The following is a 25927-nucleotide window of genomic DNA, read 5'->3' on the forward strand; positions in this document are numbered from 1 at the left end:
CGGGGCACGCTGGGAGTTGTAGTCCGGCGGGAGGTGCCGCCGCCGGAGGAGGGAGGCCGGGAGGAGGAGGAGCGGGGACGGGGACGGGGACGGGGACGGGCTGCGGCTGGAGACGAGCCCCCGGAAAGGCGGGAGGCCGGAGGCTTTGCCCGGGAAGTCCAGCCCCGCCGTCAGGCCCCGGCCCCGGCCTCGGCCTCGGCCTGGCCGCAGCGCTCTGGCCCCTCACGGAGTCTCCAGCTGACGTTTCAAGGTGTTTTCCTCCCTTTTTTTAAAAATTTTGTGTCTTTTGACTCCACTACGGCAAAATGGTGCCCAGATCTCCAAGTTCTCCGGAGGCCGGTAGTACTTAGATCTCCAGCCTACACACATACGTGTTTGTTCACGCACCAACAGTGTTTTACAGTTCAACCTGCTGCTTTATTTCTTTTCTAAAAGTACATCGTCCCCTCTCACTCTCCTAGGTTAGATGTACTGAGGGGGCTTTGGGGGGGGTTTTGGTCTTTTTTGTAAAGTAGGTTCTTCATTAATCTGTTTGCCTTAAGCTGCTTAAAAATAATCATTGTCTGCATCAGGAGCTGAGCGTTTTCAAAAAAAACCCCACCAAACCTCACATCCCTCCTAAATCCTGCGGTTTTGAATTTCTTGAATGTCTGGAACTGGCATTTGTACTCAACATCCTAGAGAAGGATGACATCCCTGCATTCTCCGCGTGCTCAACAGCACAAGTTTGGGTTCATGAAGAAAGTTAGGTGTTTTTTTCCATTTTGTGATTTTACTGCCTTCTGCTGGTCAAAAATGATCAGCCTGAGTTTAATTTTTTTATAATCAGCACATGATTATAGCACATGACCTAAAATTAAGCTTCAGTACAGATAGCAGCAATAGATGTTTCATGTATTTCATGTTGGGTTTTGTTACGTAATCTCATGGCTACAATATATTTCACGTAGTAGGGTCGATTGGTAAAGAGGATCTTAGGTATTGAAGTGCAAAGCAGGCAATATCTTGTTTCAAAGGTCTAGCTCTTGGCTTGATGGGGGGATGTAGGAGATCACCTTTCTAATCCTTCCCCTGCCTTTCAGCCCACTGCTTGCTAACGGCACTTTGTTTCGGTGTTCCTATAAATTACTGAGCACCATCCTCATCTCTTTTAGGAATCCTTCAGACTCTAGCAGCAAGCATCTCTCTATAGCAGAGTTACAGTAATAACACTAACATGATAAAATTTGAAAAATCCTGAAGAATGGTCACATATAGTTACTGTTCCCTTTCAAAACTGGAAAGGAGGGGTAGTACACAGAAAGTGGCATGCACACCATCTATGTCTTTATATTCCAATAAAAGATGAAGATTTAAAAATAAAAACCATGTTGCTGTTTGTACTAAACTCATGAAGGACTGTGGCCCCACAATAGCGGGTAATCTGTCAGTGCGGAAGGAAGCGGGCCTCCTGCCTTCAGAATTCTATGATCTGTTTTAGGAATAATAGTTCTTTAAAATTTCATCTTTGCTTTTATTCTCAAAGACAAAGATGAATGTGCTTGTCTGTTTGTGTATGGTCTCGAATATTGAGAGCTGAGTACTTAACGTGGCTTGGATTTGGCTAAATGTTGAACAAAGAATTATTCTGTTGATCAAATGAAATGGCTATTCCCTTGCCTGAAATTAGTTGCATGCACCTTCCTGCTCCGAAATTTAATAACCATGCCTTGATTTGATAGGCCACACAATATGCCATCTGGATATACATTGTAAATCCCTCAGGTAATCAGGTTATGAGAATGAAGATATTTATTTTCTGCTTTTTGCATCAGTCAGATCATGCAAAACAAAGCTTTGATTGCAAAATAATTACTCAGGCAACCATAAATAACTATCTGTAAAGTGAGAGTTTTCTTCACATTCACTAATTCCTATTTCTGTAGGAAAGATTTTCAGAGGGAGTGGGAGAGAACATATTGCATTCAACAAACTTCTAAGAAATGTCACAGAGTTTACACTTTCAACATTTTAATGGCATAAAGGCTACGCAAACCATCTTTGAGCTCTATTTGTGCTAAATTAATATGGTACTAGTAAGGAAATATCTAAATCTGTGTTCATGGAAAATATAATTTGTCTTTGGTTTTTTTAATAGGTAAACCAAGCGGGTAACAGCAAGTGGCAATGCCAAGAAGACTAAAAATTAGAGAGGATACTCTCTGCTTTATGGATCTTGGAGATATCTCCGTTACACAATGTTATACAACATTTACCCACCAAATACTGCAGAATGGTAAGAGAATAGAATCATAGAATCATAGAATTGTTTAGGTTGGAAAAGACCTTTAAGATCATCGAGTCCAACTGTCAACCCGACACCACCATGCCCACTAAATCGTGTCCTGAAACACTGAACTGCTGGGCAGTCAGGGGAATGAAGCTTCTAGTCCTGTATCTGCCACTAGCCTACTGGATTGCCTCTGGGAAGTCATCTAAGCATTCATCAATAATCTGCAATATATTTAGAAGAGCCTATTAAACATTTGGCTGACAGTATGTGCTTTCCAAAACACCCGTTTGTCTGTTGTCTAAACAGAGCAGATCTGGGGTTAAGGAGCTATAGGGAAGGGAATTTTTCCTCATTTATTTTTGCTTTCATTTCCTAGGGAAGTAAGCCATCTCTGATCTGTTTCCCTCTGGAAAGTTTTGAAACTGCTCAGCAATTTAATTAAGTCTGCAGACCCTCAGAGATACTAAATACCTCCAGTTTTTGTTGGAAATAGCTGCTCAGGTAAAGAGAAACCCTGGAATAGGATAAAGGGAGAACAATGGAATCCTGGCTGTGTTAATTCTGCTGCTCACAGAACTGCTTGTTAAAATAGGTTACAACAAGGTTGCTCCCACCCATTTAAGAACAGAAAACCTCAGATGTGCTTGTGGAAGGGTTGCTTGCGCTTAGCAACACTACTGGAAATAGAATGGTTAGATAAATGATACGGAACTTTATAAATATGAGAACCATTATTGATGAAAACCTAAAAGCTGTGACAACTATTTTGTCTCTGAAGCAAACCCGTTCCTCCAGAACATCATGGGTTTCGCAAAGAAGTGGGGATCTTCAAGGTTAATAGTCAATGCATGCATGCTGTAAAGCAACAAAGTAGCATGTATGCTTGAGGGATCCTTTCAGGGAACAAAGGATTCTCCCAGGTTGCTTCTTGAGATGTTCCCACCTGCATGCACAGACTCTGACTACGCCGTCTGCTGAGGGTGGCCCTGAGGTCCTTCTCCAGACTAGACTCACCTGTCTACCCAAGTGTGAATCTGCTCACGTGTGCCTGGTATGTCAATCTCCCTGTGGAAGCAACTGCGGCAGTAATTTGTGCACCATCCTTTCAAGCAGTAATGCAGGATGAAAGAGACAGACTGAGCATACCCCTCACTAGATTGCTGTTGAGGTGTTTGTCTCTGCTGATTTAGCCAGCATGCTTCTGCTCGTACCACTCACTCCATCCAAAACCAGATTTTCTTACTCTATCCCAGGATTAGGCTAGGGATGAGGAGGCTCCAGAAGGATACCCCTAAGAATCTGTGCCAAGGCTACCCTTAATTTAAGATCTTAGTTAAATATCTGGAAGAGAAGATAAAGAGCACATTAGTGGCATTTACAGAGTATTAAGCTGGGAGAGATTGAAAGCTGTATTCAGGGTAGAAACATAAACTACCTGAAAATGATAAACATAAGCAGAAATTAATGGAAGCTCAGTTGGACTGTGAGTCCTTATCTGAGGTGATTTAAGTTCCTTGAACCCATCTATTAAAATGAAGAAATCTGAAAGTAATAATGCCAGGAGTCAAAGAATAAAGGCAAAAATGAAGCAGACATCAAATGCTGCTGTATGAAGAAGGCTGCAGAAAGGCTAGTGCAGTTGAGGATTCGAATTTTCATTTCACCCTCAAAAGGAACTTTTCCTGCTGTAGAAGTATGAGTCTGGCCACCATTCCTGCCGCCTTGTCTGCTGGTCTCCCCAGCTGTACCACCTAAAATAGTGGAGGTAAGTCCAAGAGAAAGGGAGGAACCAGACACCACTGCTGCTTTCCCCATTTTCAAATAGCACCGGTGCCTGGAACTGCCGTGCTTGTGCCTGGGAGAGGAAGCATGATCCTCCTGTGGGTCAGGCTCACGGGGTGGGAGATTCTGCTCTAGGCAGAATGTTTTACACACAGCTGTTTTCTTCATGCGGTAGTTGATACCATTTGGTTTGGTATCCAGAACTACAAAGTATCAGCTGTGAGGATCCCCTGTGATCTTCTGATGTCTGGGGCGAAGAATGCCATTCCCTGTAAAAGTTGTCTTTGAAACGCTGTACTCAAGGCACCTTGGCTCTGCTTCCAGCTCTGCTGTCATTAGCTTGTGCTATGCCTGGCCTGAGCCATCTATAAAAGAAATAACATGGTTGTGAGGGAAGTAGTGAAGGCTGCAGGCACTCAGAGAGTCCTCACTCCTTCACTCTCCTAGTTTCTCACTCGCCCAGCAGAAACTGGGCGCTGGGCAAACGAGGCTGCTCCTTCTTGCTCTGAGAACACCAGCATCTTCAGTCTTGCCTTACATGTCTTGAGAAGATGATTATGCTTGTACAGTTTACATTACCCACGTGTAGTTCCTTATCTTTGAAGGAATTATTTGCAGAGAGGGGCAGAGAGGATTTGGCCCTTAATTAATTCAGTTCGTTTCACTTAGCTGCCAGTAGATGGCTCTCTGAATTTGCAGTCCCTTATTTACTACATTGTTTGTTGAATTACGTTGGACACATTTTCACTGGAAACTGTTTTCAGTGTGTTGGCTTTGAGGAAGTTTACGTAAGAAGAACAAGGAAGCAGTGGACTGGGTAAATAGACTGCTAACAAACAAGACACAGGATCTGTTTGCTTTTTGCAAAATGTTTTACGGCTACAATCCAAAAGATTTTTTCTTGTTCAGGACCTAATCTTATAATTATCAGGCTCTACGAGTTACATCTGTGTTTGCAGGTTGCATTTACCAAACTTGATTATAACCGAGTAAAATTCATTCTCAATAAAAAAAAGCATTTTAGTCGGGTGTTTTAAAGGATGCTTGTGTTTTATGGACAGGTACCCTAGTGAATTGGTTGAAATGCTTCGTTGTTTGCACCCCATCAGTGCGAGAGGTGTTGTTTCACAGATACATGTGTGTTAACAGAGCACTCTGTCTAGGCCATGAACTTCAGATAGGTGCTTAGCCCAAATACAGCTCCCAGATGTAGACTCAGCTGTTCATTCCTCACCTTTTTGTTACATGGTTTATCAGAGTAGACGAAAAGGTGGCTTTCAACATGATAGTCCGTGTTTTGACAAATTGCTGGGCTTTTCCCCCAGCCCCCAAATTAGCAAGGTAACTAGAAGGGAAATGCAGCAGCTACAGTGGAGACCCATCACCTTTCACAGTGTCCTTCAACTCCCAGTGTAGTATATGCTCAGTCTTTGTCCTGCTGGAGTACTAATGGATCCATGACAAGTGAGGATCAGTCCCCAGCTTCTCAGAGACCACTTACCCGGAGCAGCAGATGCTTATTGATGATGGCTGCGTAAATCAGCTAACTCCTTTTTGGAGGTAGTGATGTCTTTCAAAGGCTGATGCATTCTACCATTGGAATCTGGTGTAGAACAAGCTAGGTTCCTTATTTGCTTTCTAAAACATGATGAAGCATTACAATGTGTTAAGGCAGAGTAACTATTCAGTATCCTCATAATGCTGATAAAGTTCCAGGTTTTAAATTGGTTAGTAGAAATAGGTAGCCTCTATCAAACAATAATTTAAATTAAGGTGGGCTGTATGGAGGTATTAATTGCAGAGTACACAGTCCCTCTGCTGAAGTTAGTCTTGATTTCTCTTCACCCTCATTCTGAGATACCAGTCACCCTTGACGACAATACATAGGCACAAACAACTTTAGGAAAAATAAGCAGCCTAACACTCCAAATATATCATCAACTGCATACAATTTCACCCTAATTTAAAAGAAAACAGTTCCATTTTCTACTGCAGATAAAATTTACCACAAAACGGTTGTTTTTAATCAGAGGAAGCTGCTAGTTCCTAAAGAGATGCCTGATTTTTTTTTACCTGGTTTTTTTTTGCAGACTGAAATTCCATGTAACAGGTCTCTGTCCAATTGGTCACATTCTCCTCTTTGCAAAGCATGAGTTTGTTTCTTCAGAGAAAACGTTTCCTTCAATTAATTCACTTTTAAGACGAGAAAACAAGAGGCAGAAAGGTTATGTGACTCGCAGTGCCTGTCAGTGGCAGCACTCACCTTAGTACTCGAAATAACACAGTGACGCCACAACATCAATCATACTGACTTGCCAGCGATATGGAGGCAGGATTTGTTGATACCATGAATTTTAGTGTTTGGCATTATTGGATTTATAATGGTAAAAGGCTGCAATTTTTTTTCTTCATATTTCTTCATTTTTTCCTTGACTTCTTTTGGGTAATGCTCCACGCACTGCAAAATTTTGAGTCAAGGTACAGAAGCTCTTGGTTCACTTTACAAGGTCATGTGTACATTTCTACCAACCTCAGTGATCTCTTACTATTTAAAGTCATTGGCATTGAATTTGTAGACTTTTGCTGGGCTGTTACTGCCTGAATAGTAATGAGGAATCTTTGTTATTTTTCTGAAATGCAGTTGTTGATGTTGATTCTTAAATGAATTGAGGCATTTTGTTCACATTTAGACCAACTATATGGAGAAGACGTATTTATCTGCAAAGCAATACCCTCCCATTGAAAGCACATAATATATACTGTATTTGATAGAGATTTATTTTATATCCATTTTGTATATTTGAATTGAAAATACATATATTTTGTGCTTTTATACATTGATGTTCCACATTAGATAGGGTGGTTAGGGTTTTTTTTTCATCTCTGTTGATACTTCTGTACATTTATATGCTTCAACAAGATGAATAACAAGTCATTCATAAAGAGGTGGGCTCCTGTCCCCTGCTCCATTTTAGCTTTGTCGCCTACTGCAGGGATGATCTGCAATTAGTGCAAAGGCCCTTCACTGACAAGGAGAGACTATTGCGTTAATTTAAAGCTTGATTGCTCCCAGTCACTGTCCTACTCTTCCAGCGAGACTGTGGCCTCTCTGGCAAGGGTGGCAGAGCAGGATGTGTCCCCCCACCTCAGCTAGCAGTTTCAAGCTCTGGTATCCACACAGAGAATTCCCTTCCTCGCAGTTTCAGATGTCAGAGCACATCTGGCAAGCGGAGCTGAGGTGCAGGCACGTCTCATCCGACTGCCCTTCCCGTCGGTCGCCTCCAGCACAGAGGTGGGTGGACGGCTGGAATCAAGTCTGCCAGAGCTCATCTGGCCAAGCTCTAAGCTGCAGAAAAAGTCGGTGAAGAGCAGGGCACTGACAGATGAGCAAAGGTGACATCAGAACTCAGCAACTAGTTACCTCAAGCCCTTGTGCTACAGACTTTGGAGATGTGGGAAGCAGCTGACATATGGCTCAGACGCCTGTGCAGGGTGAGGCAGGCACTATGCTGTGGTGGGTGGCTCTTTCAAGCTAAGCCGTTCCTGCTCATCAGACGGAGACCTAAAGTCGCCCGTGTCATTACTGCATTTTGAAGTGTACCCTTGGTACTGAGACAACTTTACGCGTCCCACAACTTAATCTAGTTCTTCTGTCTGTGGTGGTAACTGACAGGAAGGAAAAATGAAACCTAAAATCCAAGAGGTCTCTTGATCGACCTTGGATAGCTCTGTATGTCAGGGCTTCTGGGGCTGAACTGCTCTTTGCACTTTCTGGCGGAGATAAGAATTTCCCTTGTCATAAACATGGGATTCGCAGTTTTGGTGTGAAAGAGCTAGGCAGTGACGTTTTCCCGTAAGGCAGGACTAAATTAGCCTTCCCGCATCTCAGACTGATGCCATTTTGGAAAGGAAATTCCATACGGGATGGGGAATGGGAGAGAGGAAACATTTCTGGTGGTCCCTCATGCTCGGGTCTGTTCTTGTAAGTGCGCACACTGTGTACAAGAATTTATTCTTAGAATCGTAGAAAGGTTTGGGTTGGAAGGGACCTTTTAAACATCATCTAGTTCCAACCCCTCTGCCAGGGACAGCGACATCCATCACTAGACCAGGTCTCTCAAAGGCCCATCCAACCCGACCTTGAACACTTCCAGGGATGGGGCATCCACAACTTACGTGGATGTATGAAGGTAAATAGCTCATTGGCTTAACCCGTCCACTCTGTGTGATGGACTTACCCTGTGTGCAGTTCTACACGCAGGCAGTAATTCAAGAGCAAAAGTCTTTGTCCCGGCAGACGTTTGTGGGATATTTTCTCCCCATCCCCCCCTGGAGAAGAGCAGCCCTTTCTCAGCGGCATACAATAGGTCTTTGCTTTGCAGTATCTCCATCTGTACGCACGTGCGTGCGTGCATCTGTGTAACGCATGACAGCACATTTCTGTAGCGGGCCATAATCGTATCCACATGGGATTCGCTTTAGGTATGCACAGAGTCTGATTGACTCCAGTGCGATTACTCACATATGTACATATTTGCAGATTTCGGGGCCTGCCATTCCCCGAGTAAACACATACAAACAGAAAAGCAGAGAAATTACATGCAGCTGGAAATCAGTGGCTTCTGCTAGTGGAAAAATTGGTATACTCAGATTGCAGTCGCAATGTGCTAGAAACATTCACACAATGCAAACAGATGGAATCGGATGAATTAGCACTCGCTACTTTTGGACACTTCCTGGATTTCTATTAATAGTTCTCTGGTTTAGATTAACGCACAGCATATGTCGTGTAACACTGACTTTGAATTATCTGCTAGGATGTGTCCTAGGCTCAATCTTTTTTTTGAAGTCCCAAAATAGTTGTTAACTCCCTGCCCCCTACCTCCTCTTGGATGAGCATTTACACGTCTATGGAGGGACTGGTAGTAATGACCTGTTTGGCTGGAACGATGGTCGTTTACGCTACCCCTTCCATCTTGTAGATCCCCAATGGTCGGTTACGCTATCCCTTCCATCTTGTAGATCCCCAATGGTCGCTTACGCTATCCCTTCCATCTTGTAGATCCCCGTTAGGGACACTTTTTAGCCTTTCTGAAGGAAAAGTTGGCCCCGTCCAGGGTTACGATCGACCGAGACCCCCGTCTCGTCCCCGCGGGCACGCAGGGCGACCGGGAGCGCGGTCATCAGCGGCGTCCCTCGGTGCCACGCCGGCCGGGGGTACGGGTGGCCGAGGGACCCGGCCACGCCACGCCGAAGCGTGACAGCCTGGAGCCGTGGCACAGCCCCAGCCCGGGGCTTCCAAGGCTCAGCACACTCCAGACCCCCGGCCGCGGTTGCGAGCCGAGGCCTCCGCTGCCCACGGCCTCCAGCCGGGCTCTGCGGGTCTCGCTCCACAGAACGCTGGCTGGTGGCGAGCCGGGCCAAGAACCATTTTCCCTGCCCGCTCGCGGGTCTTCCATTATGGCCAGCAATAACCCCCAACACCCCCCCCCCCCCCCCCCTTTTTTTATTAAACGGGGATAAAGCAGCACCGCGGAGCGAGCCGAACAACCGACGGCGCTCTCCCCCCGCACCGCGCCGGGGACGGGACGCGCTCGGCGAAGCCCCCCCCCCCCCCCCAAGCCCTACGGGGGGGGGGACACACGGAGGCCGGATCGGTGCCGGTGCGGGTCCCGGGACCGAGGGACGGGGCAGGGGAACGGCGACGGTCGCTCCGGCCGCCCGCCCGCCGCGCCGTATGTCTGCGAGGAGCGGCCCCCTCGCACGGCGAAGGGGGAGGAGGAGGCGGGCGAGCGAGCGCCGAGGGCGGGAGCTGGGCCGGCCGCGCCGAGCGAGTGCGCGCCTCCGCGGAGCATTACGGCGGCCGTTCCCGGCTCCTCGCGGCTCCGCCAGCCCTGAGGAGCGGCCGCGCGGAGCCCCGGCAGCGCGGCCATGGCCGAGCGCCGCGCCTTCGCCCAGAAGATCAGCAGGTAGCGGCCGGCCGACGAGCGGCAGCGGGACGGGGCTACGGCCGCACGGTCGCCGCCGTGGCTAAGGGGCGGGCTGCCGGGCCGGGCCGGGTCGGGCCCGGCCGGCGGGGAGCTCCTGGTGGGGGGGAACGGACGGGGACGACGACCGGTGCCGCGCCCCTGGGGAAGGCGGGGGGGGGGGGGGGGGGCGGCGAACGGGCCCGGCGCGGCCCGCGGGCGCCCGCCGCCCTCCCGGCCTTCGGGCTGCCGCTGACAGGGCGCCCGCGGGGCGGCGGCGGGCCGAGCCGGAGCCGGGACCGGGGCCGGGGCCGGGCCGTTGCGCCGGGGCCTGCCGTGAGCAAGCCCCCGGCCGGGCCGCCGGGCAGGGTCCGCCCAGGCCGGCGCCGCGGTTCTGCCGTTCCCCCCCCGCGTCTGCAACAAAGGGGTGGGGGATGCGGCCGTGTGTGTGTGTGTGTGTGTGTGTGCGGTGTCCGCTTCGCGCCGTGCCGCTTCCCGGGGGAAGGGGTGGGGGGAGGAGGGGGAAAAAAAAAAAAAAAAAAAAAAAGGAGGAAAAGAGCTGTTTAATTCAGCTCCCCGTGAACAAAGGCCGGCCGGGCGCATTGTGCAGTCCCTTCTCGCCGCACAATGGGCGGCCCGGCGCTGCCGGCAGCGCGGCGAAGCGTTTTCCTGCCGGTGCGGGGGTACCGGAGCCCCCGAGCCCCGGAGCCCCTTGTCCCCGGCCCGGGCTGCCCGCGGCGGGCCCGGCTGCTGGGCTCCGAGTTCGCTTTCCCTCCCCTCTAGAGCCTGCGGCGGCCAGAGCCCGGTCCGGGGCGTTGCAGCCCGTACCTGGGAGCGCCAGACCTGCCCGCTCGCTTCCTCGCTGCCTGCAAAATGGAGAAAATAGTTCCCTTCCTTTTGTGTGCCATAAGCAGCTGCTTAATGTTAGCACAGCCCCTCGGACGCGCAGAGGTGTTTGAGGCTCGCAGTGTTAAACATCCTTGTATTTTACAAAGTTTTGCTTTGTTTTTCTTTAAAAGAGGAATATTTATAGGAAATTGCCGGCTAACACCAGGTTTCTGCAGATCTATGTTCCAAGTTAGGGACGTGGTTTCGGGTGGGAACCACAGTTTTTCTGTTTGCAGGTCTGACCAGATAGCCTTTGGTGACCCCGGTACCTCTCCTCACTGTGACTAGCAGCAGAGTGAAAGTGGGAACCATCAGTTTCGCTGGTGCTATTCAGGAGGCTGTGGACAGTAGTGAAAGGAGTATCGTTTCCGTGCCATTGAATGAAAAGACTGTAGGTACAAATAGTTGCAGTTACAGAAGCTGTGATGGAGAAGGGTCATGGACAAAGAAAAAGGAGGTCAGAGGAAAAGGCTAGGTGGGAGGTAGAGGAGTGGCATCAATCCCACCCCACTCAGGATCTGAACACGGGTGAAAACATTGCTCCTCTCTCCTGGTTCTCTGCAACCTTTGATGTGCACCAGCCAGGGGTTAATGTGACAGATCAAGGTCTCGGGAACAGAGAGAGATGGATTTGCTGCCAGACCATTTTTCCTGGTTCTCGATTGTAGTCATAGAAATAGTCACATGAGAGACAAGTACTAGAAGGGAGAGCGTAAGAGTTCTGCAGCCCTGCCAGGAAGTTAAATAAAATGGCCCTGGGGTGACCACTGCGGGTGCTGACAATGTTTCTGCCTGCGTCAGGCGCTAGCTCGGTGGACTAAGTTCATCAGGCAGTAGCGTGGATGCGCCACCTTTGCGTAGCTTTTGATCTAATCCGCTCCATGTGTTTTCAAACCAACCAAACAGCAGCAGCGCGTGTGTGCAGGCAGAGGTGGTCTTTTCGCCACGTCGGATTCATTTGTGGAGTTTACTGTTGATGCAGGCTGTGCCTGCAGAAGGACCCAGGTGGTCTGCAATGAGGTCAGCTCCTCCCGGAGCAGGGCTGTTGCATCTCCAACCCTTTCTTTTACGCTTGTTTCTAAGACTGCTGTATTTCTCTCTGGGATTTCCCATATTGTAGTGTTGTCTTCTGAGAAATCTCAAGTTCCTGGTTTGTGGGCTGCACATCGAGTGCATGAGAAGGCAAAAACTTGTGGGCAGAAGAGATGTTGACCCAGAGGTGCCCAGACAGCTGTAGCCCTTCCCGTGCTGACACAGAATATGCTGCTGTGAATGCTACTATTTCAGAGGAGAGATTCAAGCAAGCAGCATACGGAAGTCCCAAGAGGTGTGTTGGTGGCTGCTGGAAGCCCTCCCCTGTTCCATTGTTTAAAGAAGAATAGATCCATCACATTTTCACACTCTGCCCTCCGGTTTGGCTTACTCATCGAGGTAGACGTAGCATTTGTCTTATTCACAGGAAGTAGCCATGCCGCTCTTGGTTTGCCTGATAGCATGTAATTCAAATGGGTTTTAATTCAGATCCACGAAGGCAAATTACTTTAAGACCTACCTACCAAACAGATGCAAGCTTCCAAGCTGGTTCTTATAGTAGCGGTAGAAAAAGAAACCTGAGATTTGCTGTTCTGTTTCTTAGAAAGACCACAGATGTGGTCTTCACAGCCCTGATTTACTGCCTGTGCTTTCTTCAACCAGTGTGGTGCACCTCAAGGGTATATATGGAGCTCCAGTGTCATGCGGTGTCTGTTTATCACTACTGGAATCTTTAAATATTGGGGATAGCAGCTGTCGGTGGTTGCTACAGCAGTTTCAAAATACCTTTTTAAGACTGTCTGTTACAAGGTATCTTTCTGACGAGGTCCTGCTGCATTTTTGTTGGTTGGCTTTAAACTAGAACAGATTTTTAGCCTGAACTTTGGCCGTCACATGTACTTACTAATTCTTCTTGACTCCATCAGAAGAAACTCCTGAGTTAAACTTGCTATAGTGGGTTAATAATACCTGAAATCTTGCCCGAAACTGTTAATTTTTAATTGGAAATAATTGGTAATAGTTTTTTATTAAACTCTATTGGAACATGTCCTTCTGCAGCATCATAATACTTCAGTAGCTGCATGTATGGTATTGTTTCCATCTCAGTGTAGGAACAGATGCACTTCTATTTAGTACCCCTGTTCAGCTCATATGGTGTTTGAGGGACCAGAGCAGAGTTAGTGGAAGGCAGGATCCACACACCAGCAGAGATAAAGTTCACTCATTAAGACGTCTCAATAAAAACCAGTCAATACTGTGTACCAGCTAAGCTGCCTGTTCACTCTCAGCAGGGCTGGGTGTTCAGTACTGACCAAGCCGAGTGCCGTGTCTGGTCCCTCTGGGGTTGTGCTGCACTGTCCCCACCGAGCACTCACCCCTTCATCTGTGTGCTTCAGATTCCCAGCTGCATTATCCCAGTATATTTTCTGGGTATGGGGCTGCTTGGCAGAGAAATGGGACGTGGAAGCCCCACCGTCAGCAAAAAGGTCAGTTCTGAGTTCCTGAATGTCCCAGTAATTGAAGCATGTTGTATCCCCACACTCCAGTTTTTCCAGGGGCAGGCAGAGGAAAAGGTGTGCAGGCTTTTTAGAGTTCAAATACAGAAAAAAGAAAAAAATCACCCTTTAAACATCCTGCAACATACACAGTTCAGGCAAACTCGCGTACCCTTTCACGTGAGCCCCTGGCTCGGTGCCGTGTTATTGCTCTTGGACCATCCTGAGATCCAGTTACCTAGGGAATCCAGAACTGCTGCTTTGGTCAGACCATCACTCTTTTGAAGGTGTCTTTCCTTGGAAAGGGTTTTGCTCTTCCTTTACTGCTTCCACAGTTAAAGAAGATCCATCTGACTTGCAGTAACATACCCGCCTTACCCTCTGTTTTGCTATTGCATTTCAGGCTCACACAAAGCCCGGAGTGTGATTTTTGCCACTGCTCTTTATTCTCTTGCTGAGAATTTTCAGTTTTCCTGTCCCCAGCTCTCGATGGAGTGTGGAGACAATTGTTTCCACCCTCATGGGTCCAGCTGCTTCTGAGGTGCTTCTGTGTGAACGGAACTTCATGGTGCCATGAGGCACTGCTGTCTGGGGCTGCGGGGGTCTTCAGCAGAGCCCTGGCTGAAAGGAGGTGACCCTGCTCGCAGACATCCAGTGATTTGAAGATTCCCCATCATCCAGGGCTCTTACATTGTATAGAGGTAGATTTCTGGAGTAATCACAGCTTGTTGTCTTTATGGTTTTGAATTGAGGGGAAAACACTTCTGTTCACTACATTCAGAGCTAGCATCTTATTTCTGCTGAAGCTCCCTTTACATTGATGGGGTGCTGTAAAAGGTGACTTGGGAAGACTAAATTTACATTTGTGTTCATTTAGAGCCCTTTTACGTTGCCTGAACGATGTGTCAGGGAGACTGATGGCTGCCTTTGCCCTGCCTCAGGGTAAACAGGGATGGTGTGAAACCTGCACCCACTGAAACCGATAGCAAAGCTGTCACTGGCTTCCACGAGCACCGAATCAGGCCAGAAATGTAGTGGTCGCAGCAGGATATTCATCACAGTTTATTCTCTTCCCACATCCAGATGCCATTTGCGTTGTCAAAACACTGTCATGGATAATTGAAAGTATTTTTAACAGAAACTTCAGAGCAGCTTTTTCCCGTTCTCCAAAAGTCACATTGTCTGCCCCTGTTCAGCCGTTGTGGATGTCTCCTGTGGGAGTCTGCAGCGCTCTGGGAAGCCTAAGAAAATCTCTGAGCACTTAAAGCAAGCAAGAAGGCAGGGAGGATGGTTCATCTCTAGGGCTCCGCTACAAAGCTGCTTCTTTGTACAGGGCTTCCTTGTTTGGTTGGGGTTTTTTAACATGAGCTGTGACTTTGATCTCTCCTGAAGAATCCAGTCCTGTGGTGATTTTCACAGTAAGGTATCTTGGGAGCTCATTCCTTTCGCTGCAGCCTAGGGGTGACGCTTTCAGCCTTAATAATCAAATGTTATCAGAAGAGCACCACAGGCAGCATTGTATGGTGTTTTCTGTTTTAATCAATGGTAAGGAAAAAGGGAACATGTTGTTGCTCATCTCGTGTGTTAAGAACCCACACTTACCCTCAGCAGTCAGGATCAGGCTGGGTATTTCCTCAGCTTCGGGTTGTAAATCAAAGCTGTTTCACTCAAAGGGGAAGGAGTTCACTCCGAAGGAAACAGGACCTCGGGTTTAGGAAGAAGGCTGCATCCAGGGCACGGCTGAACCGGCAGGGTAGCTCAAGGCCAGAGCTCTCCCTCCAGCAGGTTCCCTCCTCCACTACGACGCATACCTGGTGATGCATACCTCGTGACTCACACCGTGGTTCAAGCCTGGATGGAGCAGGCCCGGAGGCAGGAGAGCCCAGGAGGAGCACGTAGGGACAGAGGGGCAGGTCATCTCCACTGCACCAGCAAGACGGACACAACCAGCCAGTGCCATTTGGCTTTTGGGGATTCAGACCCAAGCGTAGTGAGTCCAGTAGGATAGATGCCTCCAGCCATGTGCAGAGTTGTATGCAAGCGAGCCAGCTGAACAAAGGGGGATGCTTTCATTTTAAAAAGTAAACTATGTAAATACAGTTTTCTCTGCTGCTGAGAGAGAACAAGCAGCTTTGCTATGGATTGGCGCAGATGCCTCGCTGTACCAGGCTGTCTTTCTCAAGAGGCAAAGGCTCGCTGAATGTAGAGTAACTGCACGTGACACATAAGATGAAGAACAGGCAGGAGTAACAGCTTTGTAATTAGTGGGATTGGGAGAAATGTTTAATTTGCATTGCTCTTTCAGAATGGGGAGGGCTATGGAAAAGAGACACTTCCTCAAATCACTGGAGCAGATGATCTAGATGTCTGTATCCTGACCTACCTTTTCTGTGAAAGGGAAGAGTTTTAACCTTGCTTGGCTTAACTGGATGGGTCTTGGTGAGCCTTTTCTTGGTAAGGCAGAACAGAAGAGCTGATACTTCCAGTATGCTGCTTAAGCTGGGGGGGGGGGGGGGGGGGGGGGGGGGGGGGAAAAAAAAAAAGGAACAATTTTTGGTTTTGACTGGGTAGGGCCACATAGAAACAGAAATTATTTTTGTGTGTAGTAAAGAACCATGGAAGTGCAAACAAATGGTTTCATTTTGTTATTTGCAGCTCAGAGTACTTTGAGAATGACCAGTCTTGTTTTGCTTTAGAAGCCAGTTCCAGGGGGATTTTTTTTTTCTCTCATCTTTTTTTGTTTTGGTGTGAACCACAGGCACACACAATAATTAACCAGTGAAGGTCAGAAAGGAAGTGACTAGGGAAGATGTACTTTAAACATAGACATTCGTGAGGCTGTGAGCTGTAATTAACTGGAAAGTTTGTCTAAGGATCCCAGGTTACATGTTGAATATAAGATAGTTATTAAAGAGGCAGTTTTTTATTTGTCCTTTTAATTATCAAGAGCTTTAATGGCTCTTCTGCCAAATGGATTTTTTTTTTTTTTTCATTTGGAGACTATTTTGAGATTTATTTCTCTTTCCTATTTGCATTTGGTGTAGTACACTTTTTAACCTAAGTTGGTTTAGGAAGCATAGCTTCTAGTTAGAAATAGTGTTCAGGGTTATAATTTAACATGAACTTACTAGTTATTAATAAATGGCATTTGTCATGGACAAAGAGCTTTTGGAAATGGAGGAGGACAAGGCAATGTCCAAAACTATTATCAGTTTTAGGGAAACTGTGAACCTCTGTGATGAAGCAGTGAGAAAGCAGTCCTAAAAGTAGTCAGCTGAGGTGTTTTCTCAGTAGGAAAATACTCATTTGGTTCCACAAAGCCCTGGTCAGGCCTTATCTGGAGTGATCAGGATGGAACACAGTGTGTTAAGAGGCATGATTGCCAACTGGAACAAATGCAGAGAAGAACCATCAGGGTGATCAAGGGAGCAGAAAGCAGGTTGCAGGAGCCGACCTTGCTTAGTCTTGCAGAAGGAGTGCTGGGAGGGGATACGACTGATGTTTTGTGAATACCTTGGGAGTAGAAAGGAGTGGGAGGAGGGCTATTGAACCTATCTGATGATGTTGGCACAAAACCAAATGGCTATAGATTACCCATAAATACTCTTGGTGATCAGATTACATTAGAAGATGGTTTCTAAATGTCAGAAGCATGATGCTTTCCAGTAGAGGAAATGGTGTTCAATACATTTGTGAATGGAGTGGTATAGAAAGGTAGCCAACATGAGCTGTGGATTAGACTGCAGGCTTGGAGTAAGTAGTAGTTAAGTCCTGCAGGACTCTACTCAGGGGTTTCAAGGTTTAGGCAGTTGCCAGTTACTTCATGTGGGGAGAGGTTTGATTGTCAATTATGAAAGCTAGAGAGGTAGGGCCTCTTAAGACTTGAAAGTAATGGTGGTGTCTTAGTCAAACTGATTGGAGGTTGTTCAGTTCTGACTTTCTGTCATCACGCTTCAGGGGAATTTTTAATATCCAGTGAGGTTATTAATGGGGCAGCAACATGGAGCAGCCACCAATGTACAGCAGATGGTTAGAAGCTGTGCTGATCAGTGCCACCCTTTTGTTTCTTGCCCTGTCGTGCCAAATGACCTTTTCAGCGGGGATGATGTCGAGCAGTGTAATAGCATCCATGCAAACTCATAGTGCCCCTAAGCAACGCTATAATTGCAGCTGACCTTGCTTCTGCTTCAAGTTGGGGTAAAGCGCAATCGTAGCTGGAGTTCAGAGTGTTTTGACAGTCTGTGCTCCAAATACAGCACACTGCAGAGCCACCCAGCCGAGGCCAACACGCAGAAGAAGAAAGGACTGAGAACCCCTCTGGAGTCTATCACAAAGCATGTCTCAGGTTCATAAGGAGCCACTGTGTGCCGGAGGAGCAGCGCTGAGTAACGTGGCTAGCCATCGGCTGTGGTTTCACAGCTGAGGATGGGTTTCCTTCTCCGGCTATACTTTCCGTCTGGAAACAATGTATGTCTCTTGAAAACGGGGAGAGATTTTTTAGTTTTTCCTGTGTTGTGCTGCATGGTGAAATGTGGGTTCTGATTTTTCCTGCCAGCCATGTGGTGAAGGGCTCTCTTTTGCGTATCGTCAGGAATTACACAAAACATGTGCCGAGTAAGAGATCGGGTTTAAAGCGGAGATCGTCTGCAACCTGGGGGCAAGCTTTTAAATCTCGTCAGCCACAGATGCGTAGTGTTTTCCATGCCAAGCAGCCATTTTAATACATTCCAAATTTTCCTATAAATGCTAGCAGCATGCGTGGTTTGTTCTCATGTGTGCATGTCTGTGAGTGTATGCGTGCGTATGATGGGAGCAGGGAAGATGGTTTTTCTGAGGGCGATCAGACAGCCTGAACGTTGTCCGTCCCCAGCAGGAGCTGTTTGGTCTGCTTTCAGAAGCCACCCTCCAGAAGTGAAAACATAGTCTCCTGTGGATAAAGGCAAACATGAAGCAAATGACTTCTTGCAACCAGAATACATAAAACTTTTTTTTTCTTTCTGCAGTCCACTTTTCTAAAAGACAAAATAATGCTTCCTCTAGCTAATCTTACTCCCATCCTCTGGCCTGAGGAAACATCTGCTCTCCATGGTGGGCTTGGTTGTCCCAGCCAGTTCCCTTTTAGAGTTCCCTTCTCTTCCATTAACATCAGTTGCCTCCACCTGCCCCTGTTCCTGCCCACCAGCATTCGCTGCAACAGCAGCCCTGAAGCTAGGAGCCCACCCTGATGCCACGGTTTTGCTCAGGGGAGGTTTACCCATCTTTACTTGACAGGATTTTAGCAGCTCGTGCACCATGCTGATACACAGCATGTTCCCCTGAGTGAGATCAGGAGCGAGTCTGTTAGCCATGACGCTGTTCCCACAGAGATCACTGATACAGCAGAAAAAAAAAAATCACCCGTGTCCTTGCAGCCTCTTCATCTGTCTTATGCACTGGATAGCGTCTCTTTGGACCTGGGACTTTGTTCTGGGAGACAGAGCGGACCGCAGTGCTGCGATGCGGTGGGTGACAGTTGGGAGCCTAATAAATTGGTCATTGACTCCTGGAGAAGAGCACTCTCGTGTGGGTGAGGTCCTGTAGACCAGGGGTAGTCAGCAGCTTTTCAGCAAAATGTTTTTTTCGTCAAAAGAACGTGGGCTTTTGGTTTGCTTTTAAAACAAAACCATTTCCACCATACTCAGAAACTTGGCTATCCCAGTTTTGCTGCTGAGGTGAGCTGCAGCTTACTGCTGGGTTACAAGGTGGAGCACTGTGGATGGTTGTGTTAGGGCTTGACCCAGGGCTGTTCCTTAAGACAGTCTTTGACTATCGGCGTTTCCCTCTCTGATGTGCCCTTCCTTTGCTGAGATGTTTCTATGGTGGTTTTGCCTAACTGTTGTGTTTTCAGGCTTAACAGTGACAATGTGGCTTATTGGGGAAAATAGAAAACTCCAGAGGGGCACAGTGTGGATTTTACCCTCCAGGCATGGAAGGATTGATCTGTGTTTTTCCTTCCTGGTGAGAAAAGTTGCCCAGTGGTGGGATATTTCTCTGGCAGAGACTGTAAGGCATTGTGTCCTGCTAGCCAGTACGTTGCGTGTCCCCTCTGCTAGTCACCATAGTCCCACCGCTACCTTTCCTACATGAAAGGGGAAACAGTTTTTTGTTCTGACCTGGTCAGTTCTTTCCCGTGTGTCGTTCCCTAGACATTTCAACTCGCTCTGCGTGGGACCACTTTTCTGCCCCTGAGCTGGGTGTTGAAGGGGTTGGATATTGGGTAGAAAGTGGCTGCTGGTCCTCATCTCTGTGACTGCAAAAAATAGGCAAGGGATGAAAAGGAGAGGGCAGAGCATAGGAGCAGATGTGTGACCAGACTTGGAACTGCTGAGGGGTGCGGGGAGTGGTGGAAGAGAGCTTTCCTTGGTAGGAACTGGAAAGAGCCTGCTGGGCACAAGTTTATTTGTGCTCAGTGTCACATGTATCTTATTGCCACATATGTGCACAAAAGAGCAGTTCACAAAAGGAAAAAAATTGTAATTCCTGTTAAGAATGTGTATATGCAGCCTTGTGAAAATTTCGTGATTATCCCGGAGTTTAATATACAAGGTCTATTCTCGCCGGCCAGTGATACTCTTATTCCAACCAGCGTACTAAGTGTTTGGTTTCATTCCAACAGCAGTGTAAAGCATGTTTGATATATCATCTTTATTGTAATCCTTTTCCAGAGGTATAATGTTGTCCCTGTCTCATTTTAGAACTGTAGCTGCTGAAGTCAGGAAGCAGATCTCAGGGCAGTATGGAGGATCTCCCCAGCTTCTCAAAAACCTCAATATTGGAGGCAGCGTCTCTCATCATACAACTGTAAGTAATGTTTGGAACATGGAAGACTGAAGAAGGTGTGCGTAGTTATTTTGATTACCATTTGGAAAGAAATTGCAGTGCTGACAGGTTGTTGACGTAAGCGGCCCTGTTAACACTGAGGAGACTAATTCCGTGCAAAGCCTGCTAATTTTGGAGGTCTCTATCTTGCAAAGCAGTCAGTGTGGCTGGGGATTTGTGTTTCTGCAGAATCTTTGTAGGACAGGGGGCTACCCATCCTGTTAGTTGTTTTATCCCAGAACAGCCTGGACTGGGCATTAAATTCCACGTGCTTGTGTGGTTCTCTCCATGAAGAGCTCTTTGCAAGCTCGTGCACTTCAGCTAGCTGTTTTCTTGTGTTTCTTGTCACTCTTGAGAGTGGGACCACAGTGGCTCATCTACTCTTCAAAGGTATTTTAAATGTTATTGTGAAAGTTGAACGTGGGTATGCCTCAGGAATGTATGTTTACTTAGAAGTTTACATTCCACTTTCGGGAGCAGCTGAAACGTAGGCCACGTTGTCAGAATCACCCTTTCTGAAGTAATTTTCTTACATGGCCTACCAGTAACCTTCAAAATTTATTCAGTGTGATGGTAAAAATTTCAAGAGTTCAGCAAACTTTTTCAGGCTGGAACTGTGTTTTTGGAAGCATTCCTTTGACTTGGGTTGTTGCTTTGGGTCATAGCAGTTTCTTTTTCAGCAGTCAGCTTAGGTAACAAATATTATAGCATCTTGTTTTCTTCAAAGAGGGTTGATTAAGTCAGGCAGTACTGGAAATGTGCCCTGAATTTGATAGTCTGTACAAGCGTTCTGAGTTTACAAGAGTTCTACTCTTGTTTTGGAGTCAGGTCCTGTAGAGTTTCCTCAGTTCATGTACTGCTCTGTGTCCAACGGAATGCATTAAAGCTTCCTCATACAGAGCACAAATGTGTCCTTGGAGCTGGTGTCATCTCAAAAGGGATCTCCAAGACTAAGTTGACCCCTAGCTTAGAAGAATGACTTCACTGCAGGCCGAAAGTTCGCCTTCAAGGAGATCTGGCTGTGCCAGAGTCACTGGGAATTGAAGAGGGCTGGAATTGCTGTCATTTCCCACTGCATCAGCTGCGTGAGTACAAGGAGACCAGAGGCTGGCTTTGTCAGCTGTGTGCCCAGCCTTAATGGTGAGTGAGCGCGAAGGAGGAGGAGTTAATGAGAGCGGTGTGTCCAGGGCTAATGCTTTATCACAGCAATCTCTGTAGGGGTGTGGAATGATAATGCAAAGCCCTGACTTGGCAGTTCTGTATGGTCTTTTGCATAATCCAGTATTAGGCAATAGGGAGGGACCCCTGCTATTAGTGGCGTACACTGGATGGAGCACTCAGGGTCATTGAATCCACTTCCCTGCATCAATGGATAGCTGAGGAATAGACGCCTACTTTTGAAGGACCCACTGGATGTCCATCCCACAAGCTTCTGTGCCTCACTTGTCTCACATGTGGTTTCATCTTGGAACAAGTTGGCTGAATTGCCTTTCTACTCCCCGTTCCTTTCATAAAGCTCTTGCTTCTCTTCTGTATACCTCCAAGCTGTTCCTCAGCCAGCCATATTTTTGATAACTGTTTTTCTTTGTATCACCTCCTTTTACCCTGAATTGTCTCTTCGACTTTTCCGTCCTATTTCTAAGGTTTTTCCGTTCTGCCATCATCAAAGGGTGCCTGCTCAAATCTTCGGTTCTGTTGATCTTCACATGTAATTCTTCATGCAGGATCAGATATGTTGGTCACAGTATTGTCAGCCCTGTCTTCAGTTCTGGTATCCCTCATTATCCCGTTGCTGTTGTGTTTTCTAGCAAATACATGCAAGAATCTATAAAAATCCTGGAAAAGGGCATGCTAGCTGGAAGCAGGCTCTGAGCCTTTCCTATCAAACTGCATTGCATGTTGGTTGATGTGATAAGCTCCTAGTTTGTCATATTAAATTCTGTGCTGAGCAGAGATGCTCTTCAGAAGCATGATTAACATGGAGCGATAGTTTGTAGGGAACAGTCTGTAGGAAAAGTATATTAAGTCACGAGTCTATATCCTGAGGCTGCATAATATGACAGAGGTTCACTTGGACTGAATTTTGGGTTAATTTCTCTCCCTTAGGCATCTGTCAGAATCTGCTGTGCCTGCCTGTCCTGGTTTGATAACAAACATTATGCAGAGAGAAAGCATTACTGCTGTGAAGTTGAAGTAGCTATTGGCTCTGGAAAAGTTTGGAAGTTTGTGTGTTGTTACACTTTTACAGAGAAGAAATAGAAGGCCCTGAATCTGCATGGCAGTTTTGTGTAGCCGTACTGGTTTGAAAGCCAAGAGCAGGGTGCATAGTGTGGGTTTAAATAGGAAATTTATGCTAAAATATATGGATGTTTTAATAATGCTGTGTGATTGAGCTTCATGTGACTGTCTCCACAATGGCAGCAAGTTGCCCTGTTGAGTGCGCAGCATGGAACTGGAGGAGTTTTAATGATAATGCGGATGTGGTCTCTCCTATCCAGTGCATCTTGCTCATCGTGTTGAGCACTTCCGTAGGTAGTTATGATCCAGATAAGGTCACACCACTGATTTCACTGTTGGCAGTTGCCAGCAGTAGCTGCTTATGGTAATTTGTCTGAGAGTCTTACCACACGCGGTCCGATAGGACGTTTTTATGGAGAAGTATACGCTTTTGTGAATGAAGGGCCCTCAGCACTGTGCTCGGTTGGGCCTTTTGTTTCTCGTTGACTGAAGCCAGTGCAGGGACTTTTCACACTCAACAGACTTGCGTGTGGTTGAACCTAGGATAAATGCAAAAACCTGTCAGCTGAATTTTAGCAAGTCTCTTCCCTTTTCCTTCACAAGCAGCAGACAAAATGCTGCCAGAACTGTTTCTAATTCAGTATCCGGTAGAGCTGGGGAGATGGCACTGCTTTCAAGTGACTGTACAGGAGCTTGTGGTTTATTATTGTCAGCCTCCACCCTTCTGCCACTTTAGGATCAGCTGATTTTAATTGCACATTCCTTAAACCACAGATACAGGTCCAAAACCTTCAGAGGCTTTTCCTGTATAACCTAATGTGCTGAATTGGGACTCCGCAGGATGCAGTCCTTGCAGCACTGAGCTTTTATTTTTGAAATCCAGAACAGAAGGCACTAATAGTTTGTTACTGAGAAATAGGAGCTGGTAAGGTCCTACAGTTAGATGAAAGAGATTTTGTTTTTTGAAGTTACTTTTGCAAATCTCTCTAAATCCACTAGTAAATCGAGTGTGTGTTTGCACAACCTTGCAGTAGGCGTTCTGGGTTGTAAGCCATGTGCTGTTGCTCATCTTCCGTGCATTGAGAGGTTCAATATTCCCTCGTGGGAGCTGGGGCTTCTCATCACCAAACTCACTGATTGAATGCACCGAAAGCAGTGAGCTTGCACTTCCTTTCAAAGAATTCCCTAGCATCTTGCAGGATGGGGTATTTGCTTTGTTTATTTGATGAACTGGACTGTTTACTATGGGCTATTATAATCCCTCGTGACTAACCACTTTCTTTTCTTTCCCAGTTTATTTTTTCTGTTGAGGAACTCTTTGTGCTATGGTGCTTGTTAACTCTGTCTGCTCACCCTCTGTTGCACCGCTCATCTCTGCTCATTGGTGCATGCTGCAGTGTGGCAGAGGCCCGATTCCTCTCTCCAAATTTCTGCAGTAGTTTTACCTGGATGAAGCTGGATTGTGGATTGTCAGAGATTAGCATGAGTTACTGTTGAAGTGACCCAAAGTTTTCTTTGAATCTTGGTATGCCTGCCTTGGTTAACTGCTTTGGTGTAGGAAGAGCAGTTTTGGTTTGTATCTGCAAATGGGCTCACAGTCTGGTTTTCTCCCTCTGTCTGCTGTCCTTTTATGAGGGCAGGTGATGTTATCAAAGGACAAAAAATAATCACTGGGTATCTGGACCTCTCTTCAGTTGTAGCCCAGCTGTTTCTGTGTCTTGTTCTACATTCAGCAGCTTTTGTTGCTTAATGATATTTATATTTTTCAAATTAGATGAAGACGTATAAAATCTTGGATTTCTGAATACTTCAGTTTTGAGTGCCAAAGATAGTAGTTGAAATGTTTTTCATTGTTGTCCAAAACTTGATTTTTTTTTTTTTCCTAAGAAAAGAAAATGATCTTTTTTTTTTTTTTTTTTCCTTAAATCTTTAGAGGTATATTTTAATTAGAAGAGCAGCATTTTACAAAACTTGCAAATAAGCAGAATGAATGTATAATCAGTTGTTTTGTGGAAAAATGACAGCTGTTTCCAAAGGATTAAGGGTAATATTTCCTGTCTGTTGGTGTATGTTACTGCATAGTTGAAGGTTAGTATGGGGAGGAACACTGTTAAAAGCGATGCAAATTAGTCTGGGAATAAAGGGGTCTGGATTCTTGGACATGATGTGATCTGACCACATCTGCTCTCAGCGCTCCATTTTCTCCGTGTAAAATAAAGGTGCTGACATTTACATATCTTTGTAAAGCACTGCTGGGTTTATGGGCATTATCTGGGCTAATTGAAGCTTTGTCTTGGATTTATTGGATGTCAGACTTTGGCTGTGTATTCAAGGATAGTATCTAATTATTCCAGAGAATATAGGTTCCTTTGTATATTTTCATTGTTTATTTTAGCATCATTTAAAAGAAGAAGAAAGGATAATTTGTGCAAATGAATGGAAAACACTGCAAGGGAAAACATGACAGTATCCTATGTGGCGTAGAAAAGGGCGTTTTGAAGTGTTCAGAGCCGAGTAATTTTATCGCCAAAATCACTAAAATGAAAAGGAAAAATGAGCCAAGTCTTAATGCTCTCTCAAAGCTGATTAAGGCTTAATAGTGACTCCCATTATATGTGTTTCCTGGAGGTTTTGCCCTGCCTTGCTGAATGGTGTATCCTCATCAGGCAGGGGAGGATGGGAGAGGCATCCACATCCTCTTCCCTGCCTCCTCCCACTGGGGATTACTCACAGTTAACTCTGCTCTGGTGCAGGCACTTTCTTTAGTAAATTACAACTGCTACATACTGTTTCTAAGATCAGTAATGAGTCCTGTTGCAGAGGTCAGGAGCATTTTATATGTTAAGTTGGCGAGTCTGGTATCCCTTGAAAAGCTGCTGAGTCTCAATTTATCTGCAATAGCTTAAACAATTTATACATTAGCAGAGATAACTAATCTTAACTAAATGTTATTATACCAAGTAAATTCAGTTACTTAAATGAAGCATTCGTGACAGGCCTGTTAATAAATACTCAGAATCTAAAAATGCCATTAAGTCCTAAGTCCTACTCTTTGTTTGTTAAAGTTAGTCGTGACACATCTTTTTCAGGAATAAAATGCATAAACGAACTGATGTTCAGTGGAAATGCTGCTAATACCCTAAACTGCAAAAATTTCTTAATATCGGATTCAAATTGCAATGTAAAAAATTCCAGTGGAAGCTGGTCCGCTTGCAGACTCTTTCATGCTAATGCTGCCACGGTCCCAGCAAGCAGCAACGGGTTGGAAGGCCGCTGCTTCACGATGCTAAATTATGGCTGCTTTCTCCTTCTCAGCTGTCTGGCTGCTGCTTGCCCACGGAGGCTCAGGAGAGCAGGCGGAGCGTGCTTTAGTACCGGCTGTAAGGCTGCGTGAA

The 25927-nt window shown here is 46.3% G+C and overlaps 1 protein-coding gene across 13 annotated transcripts in view; it reads left to right on the plus strand.

Annotated features, from left to right (window-relative positions):
- DOCK7 (dedicator of cytokinesis 7) overlaps nucleotides 1-25927 on the plus strand; it is a 348282-nt gene that overhangs the window by 227779 nt on the left and 94576 nt on the right. For 12 of the 13 annotated variants that reach the window (XM_049807270.1, XM_049807271.1, XM_049807272.1 and 9 more), the window contains exons 1-2: nucleotides 9896-10023; nucleotides 20171-20276. In XM_049807270.1, the coding sequence (XP_049663227.1) occupies nucleotides 9986-10023; nucleotides 20171-20276 (144 nt within the window). In that variant the 5' untranslated portion in view covers nucleotides 9896-9985. Of the gene's footprint in view, nucleotides 1-9895; nucleotides 10024-20170; nucleotides 20277-25927 lie in introns of those variants that run through there. The other variant, XM_049807269.1, reaches the window with a different exon arrangement.

The sequence above is a fragment of the Accipiter gentilis genome, chromosome 8 (genome assembly GCF_929443795.1).
Source record: "Accipiter gentilis chromosome 8, bAccGen1.1, whole genome shotgun sequence".
Classification (NCBI taxonomy): Eukaryota; Metazoa; Chordata; class Aves; order Accipitriformes; family Accipitridae; genus Astur; species Astur gentilis.